Source organism: Giraffa tippelskirchi, chromosome 5 (assembly GCF_054371585.1).
Source record: "Giraffa tippelskirchi isolate mGirTip1 chromosome 5, T2T-mGirTip1v1.2.pri, whole genome shotgun sequence".
NCBI classification, from domain to species: Eukaryota; Metazoa; Chordata; class Mammalia; order Artiodactyla; family Giraffidae; genus Giraffa; species Giraffa tippelskirchi.
The window spans coordinates 175,537,294-175,542,782 of record NC_137279.1 but is presented as its reverse complement, the minus strand read 5'-3'; the positions used below and the strand labels follow the sequence as shown (position 1 = coordinate 175,542,782).

Below are 5,489 nucleotides of genomic sequence, written 5' to 3'. Positions count from 1 at the left end.
CACACCTCCCTTCCCCTATATCAAACGAAACCTAAGTCCCCCTCTACTGTCTTCAACGCACCCGCACCCACAGCTCTCACCTAAAACGGGTCTTTTCAAAACGTAAATAAAGCCAGGCAACCCTCGCCGGAGTGGCGGCGGAAGCGGAGGCCTCCACGCATGCCAGACACCGCGAGATCCCCGCGCGGCCCTCGTTCGCAGCGAAGCGTTCTCAGGACCCTCCCAAGCCCGAGGCCTCGTCGCCGCCTCAAAAACGTAAGCAACACCGCCCTCCCGCTCCAAGCCGCTCTCTGAGGCGCCCGGAAGATACGTAAGGAGGCGGGGCTACGTTTTACAAACCGGACCGTGACGCGCTGCGTTTTCTCTTTCCAGCCAGCGCCGAGCGATGGGTGAGTGGCGCTCTGCTTCAGGCCCGGGATCGGGAGCGAGCTCAATCCGGCGCCATCCTGCTTTGGGACCCGGCCGGCAGCGCGGGCTCCCAGGCCCCCAGACACCGAACCCCCGCGAGGAGGGTGGTGCTCGGGCTTGGGCCGCCGGGACCGTTCCAGGGGCCATTCCTGGAGCCGCAGGACTCGGGGCCGCGAGCGGCACCATCATGGCTGCCGGGGTCGGGACGGGAAGGGTCCGGGCTGCGTCGCACGTACATGATGACACCTTGGAAATGCTGTGACCTCCCGACTGTCTGTGGGGGAGCTAACCTTGGAGAGCTGAGCGTGCGGCCGCCGGCGTGGGGCGTTGGGCTGGCGGCCTCGGCTCCGGGCTCCCCAGCTCAGGTTCTCGCCCCCCGCTTCCACACGCAGGCATCTCTCGGGACAACTGGCACAAGCGCCGTAAGACCGGGGGCAAGAGAAAGCCCTACCACAAGAAGCGGAAGTATGAGCTCGGACGCCCCGCTGCCAACACAAAGGTGCGTGCGGGTCCTCACCGCCCGGGAGGTCGCTTCTGCTGGGTCGGTTGAAGCTTGTGGGGCTTTGCGAGTTGCTGTGGGGACTAGGCGGTCTTCTTCTTGCCTTCGCGTGTTGGGTAGATTCTGAGAGATTGCAGGGAGACTGCTGCCGTGTCCTAGTAGTACCAGCAAGGGCGCCCGGAGAAGAGTGGGCTCCTCAGTGCTCCGAGCCCACTCGTGCCCTGGAAGCAGAGGCCCATAATTTTCAATGTTTGGAATCGGGCTTTCTTGGAGGTGACTGGAATGATGAAAAAGTATCCTTAGGCGTGGTTGTGGCTGTCTTGGTCACCTGTGTGCCACTTGCCAATGCTAGGGCTTGTCATAGTTACACTGACTGTTACCTCCGTCGCGCCCGGGTTCCCTTCTGTCTCTTGCTTCTCCTTGATAACCTAGTTCCTGTCTCCTTGTGTTTTGTAGATTGGCCCCCGCCGGATACACACAGTCCGTGTGCGGGGAGGCAACAAGAAGTACCGGGCCTTGAGGCTGGACGTGGGGAACTTCTCCTGGGGCTCGGAGTGTGAGTGAAGCCCTGCAGGCGTGGGTGGGAACTCAGCACCTAATCCTTGTTTGCAAGCTTCAGGAAGTGCTTTTAGCAGAAGTCCATGGCCTGGACCAAGATACTAAAGTTCTCCTGTTCAACAGCTTTGAGGTTGTGGAGACTTATCTCCAGTCCTGTCCTGCCTCTTAACTCGTATAGCCTCAGGGATTGGGGCTGAATCTGGAGACAATGTGTGGGTGCCAGCCACCTCTGGAAAGATAGGTTTGTGGAAGATGAACTGTTTGCTCTATGGCCCGATGGAGGCTTAGAGTTACCCTTCTTAGGCCTTAATAGGGTGGGAATGGAAGATTGTTGGCATCAGGTTTACTTGGCTTGATTCTGGATTTCTTCTATGAGCAGGTTGTACACGCAAGACAAGAATAATCGATGTTGTCTATAACGCATCCAACAACGAGCTGGTCCGAACCAAGACCCTGGTGAAGAACTGTATCGTGCTCATCGACAGCACACCGTACCGACAGTGGTACGAGTCCCACTATGCACTGCCCCTGGGCCGCAAGAAGGGAGCCAAGCTGGTGCGTGTTTGGGGAGCAACTTCCTGTAGGGGGTGCAGGGGGAGGCCAGCCTGATTCCAGCCTTCTTATGATGAAAACTCTGTCCAGTTCTGCTACTGAAGGGAGAGAGATGAAAGCCTTTAGTGCTGAGGAAGGTGGCCGGGCTGTGGGATGTTACATTCCTGGACTAGGATTTGGGGAGCCGCCCTCTAAGCCATCTGTATTTCCTTTATTCAGACTCCTGAGGAGGAGGAGATTTTAAACAAGAAACGATCAAAGAAAATTCAGAAGAAATACGATGAGAGGAAAAAGAATGCCAAAATCAGCAGTCTTCTCGAGGAGCAGTTCCAGCAGGGCAAGCTTCTTGGTAAGATGACTCCTGCATTTGGGGGAGGAGGCATCTCAAGATACGGTGTGCTCTCTGGGGGCTAGAGAGTTCACCAGAAGGGTTTGATAACAGCACACAAGCACAAATCAGAATATTTGATCATCTGGTTCGTTTGAAGCGGAAATGGAAGATAGTGGGCAGGAGCCCATAGGCCTGAGCTTGGTCTAGGCCTCTTGAGTTTCAGGAGTATCTTGAGAAGTCTGTGTTCAGGCTGAGGGGATTGTCTCAGTGATGAAAACTTTGTCCAGTTCTGCTACTGACTTTCAAAGTGATGATAAAGTATATCTGAGGAGACATTGGGCTTCGTGTCTGCCCCCAGGATACCTGGACCAACATGGGCACTTAAGGGGATACGATACGTAGGTGTGGATAGGGCCACAGTGTCATTTTCCTGAGGACCACATACTCTCTTGCAGCATGCATCGCTTCAAGACCAGGCCAGTGTGGCCGAGCAGATGGCTATGTGCTAGAGGGAAAAGAGCTCGAGTTCTATCTGAGGAAGATCAAGGCCCGGAAAGGCAAATAAACCCTCTTCCCTCCTGTCTTAGCTCATATAATAAAGGCGTTTACTGTTCCATGTTCATGTTCTGAGAATACTTCATTGTTTGGCACACTGCAGAATGCCCCAACTCCCCGTGCCTGAAGGCCAGGCCTGTTATGGGGCTGTGACTCTAGCAGGAGGAACATGTCTCACTCCTGAGGCTGAGTTTCAGTGGCAACAGGGATGTGTTGTGCAGACTAAACAGGCTATGAGGGAGGTAACCCAGCTTGGGGCCCCTGCAGTATTGGGCTGTTGACTGGACCATCGTTGGAACCAAAGCTATGTTGCCTCCCTAAAGTTCTTTTAGAGACCCTGTATGCAGACTTTGGTTTGGGGTTTTTTTCAGGTTCCTGGTCTAGAAACCTTGAAATTGTGTTCTACATTTCTGCATTGTTGAGCAAGTTATACACATTATCTTAATTTTCTCTTGAACTCTAATTCTTTGCCCTCTCCTTACTCAAAAGTCAGTTTGTTAAGTTGTTAAATCGGTTTCTTCAGCTTTCCCTTTTCATAGTTCCTCAGTTATTTGATTGTAGCAAATAGTGGTCTTCATAAGACAGGTTAAATCTTAGGTCATCCTTGGGTCACAACTCCCACGTCAAATGTCACCACATTTTGTGTGGTGCTAGTGGTAACGAACCTGCCTGCCAATGCAGGAGACATAAAAGAGATGCAGGTTTGGTCCCTGGGTTGGGAAGATCCCCTGGAGGAGGGCATGGCAACCCATTCCAGTATTGCCTGGAAAATCCCATGGACAGAGGAGCCTGGTGGGTTGTAGTCCAAGCGTTGAGAAGAGCTGGCAACTGAGCACAAAGCACAACTGCTCTGATCACTTTTCTGCATCCTACTTGCCTCTTGTTTTCTCTAACACAGTCCCAGCTCTCTGTGATCATTTTAAAAAGAGATTTTTTTAAAACTTCTTTTGGATATGAACCATTTTTAATCGTTTTTATTAAATTTGTTACAATACTGCTTTTATGTTTGGTTTTTTGCCTGCACAGCTTCTGGGATCTTAGTTCCCTGACCAGGAATCAAACCTGTGTCCCCTGGAATGTTAAGTCTTAACCACTGGACCACCAGTGAAGTCCCTGAAAGATAAATTTTTTTTTTTACACAGCATCCCACCTCAAAGTTCCAACCAGAAGCTGTGGAACTCAATGAGACCTAATCCCTTCTATGGTGACTGCCATCCTTAATGTGTTCACTTACTATTTTGTTGGGAATACTTTCTGTCATATGCCCACATTGCTCACTCCTTTCAGATCTTTGTCAGTCCGCTGAGTTACCTGAATTTTAAATAGCACTCCCTTCCATGCCGTATCTTTTGCCCATTTTTTTCCTTATTTGGCATGCATTTTGTTTATTTGCTTATCTTATTTTGCCCCTCTATTAAAATATATCTCCTGGGGAAACAGGTACGTTTACTGCTGCATCTCTAGTACCTGGAAAGAGGCACAGCAATATACCATTCAAATATGTACTTGAAGGAGTTTTAAAGAAAAGGTTTTATCCAATTTAAAGTGGTTGAAAAGTACTTGTCTTAAATGAGCTGCAAATCTAAATTGGTTCATCAACTTGGCTGACGGCAGACTTCTGTGACTAAGCAGTTGGAAAAGGTGGCCCACTAAGACCAACCCTTTAAAACCTTACCATTGGGAGGGGGGTTCGGGATGGGGAACACATGTAAACCCATGGCTGATTCATGTCAATGTGTGGCAAAAACCACTACAATATTGTAAAGTAATTAGCCCCCAACTAAAATAAATTATTAAAAAAATGAAACCTTACCATTGACTCCGGGGACTTGACCTCTGCCTTCCCACCCAGTGATCTCCTGACAACACCTGGTCATTAGTTGATGTTTGCTCTGAGAGCTGTGTGTTGGGTGTGACACGGCCACAAAAGAGCCTTGAATGCATCTACATCTCCACTGCTCTCGCTGATTAGCACTCAACCTGAAGCAAGGCTTCCTCTCTCAATCCTATAAAACACTTCAGGTGCCTTCTGAGTGAATGGTGACCACAAGGTGTCTTGTCTGGACAGTACAGGTTTGTCAACCGAAGCTGAGAAAAGTTCAGTATCCTGTCACCCAGCAGGAAAGGAGAACCCGGCATGGTAATCCTCTTAACAATGCCGGAGGCTTCATGTCCTCAAGCTCTCCCTACGTTCTTCATGTCTCCTGTTTTTGAGTTCTGGCATTTGTTTTCATTTGGCTTTAATATTCAGCTTTGGCATTCATCAATTTCTTAGAAGGCAGGAATCTTACAGAAACTCAGTTTAGCAGCAGCTCTAATCTAGTACTTGGTGGGGCTCTTTTCCAAAGGCCCCCTCTTATTCCCATCAGCTGAGTGCCCCAGTCCCACCACGGAGATGGACCTGCAGTTTTCACCCCTTAAATTGTCCTTTCTTGCTGTTTGGTGGGAGCAGAGAAGGGCTTGTTCAGATGCTGCAAGTCTAGGCTGGGTGCCTTCACATCTCAGTATCAGCTTCCAGGGCAGACTCTGAAACCCTTTTTTTTTCCCCCCAAACCCTTATCTTAAGCCCACTTCAGAGTATGCCAA

The 5,489-nt window shown here is 50.3% G+C and overlaps 1 protein-coding gene and 4 non-coding genes across 5 annotated transcripts; all 5 read left to right on the top strand.

Annotated features, from left to right (window-relative positions):
- Nucleotides 1-362: 362 nt before the first annotated feature.
- RPS8 (ribosomal protein S8) lies at nt 363-2,964 on the top strand. The gene is made up of 6 exons (XM_081488721.1): nt 363-389; nt 801-907; nt 1,364-1,463; nt 1,845-2,020; nt 2,237-2,366; nt 2,804-2,964. The coding sequence occupies exons 1-6, from the start codon at nt 386-388 to the stop codon at nt 2,911-2,913; spliced, it is 627 nt and encodes a 208-aa protein (XP_081344847.1). The 5' UTR covers nt 363-385; the 3' UTR covers nt 2,914-2,964.
- LOC145508108 (small nucleolar RNA SNORD55/SNORD39) lies at nt 640-718 on the top strand. The gene has a single exon (XR_014055367.1). It is a non-coding gene; the product is annotated as a small nucleolar RNA SNORD55/SNORD39 (small nucleolar RNA).
- Nucleotides 1,183-1,286, top strand: LOC145508113 (small nucleolar RNA SNORD46). Its single transcript, XR_014055372.1, has one exon. It is a non-coding gene; the product is annotated as a small nucleolar RNA SNORD46 (small nucleolar RNA).
- On the top strand, nt 2,084-2,153 carry LOC145508112 (small nucleolar RNA SNORD38). The gene has a single exon (XR_014055371.1). It is a non-coding gene; the product is annotated as a small nucleolar RNA SNORD38 (small nucleolar RNA).
- Nucleotides 2,611-2,681, top strand: LOC145508111 (small nucleolar RNA SNORD38). The gene has a single exon (XR_014055370.1). It is a non-coding gene; the product is annotated as a small nucleolar RNA SNORD38 (small nucleolar RNA).
- Nucleotides 2,965-5,489: the final 2,525 nt, after the last annotated feature.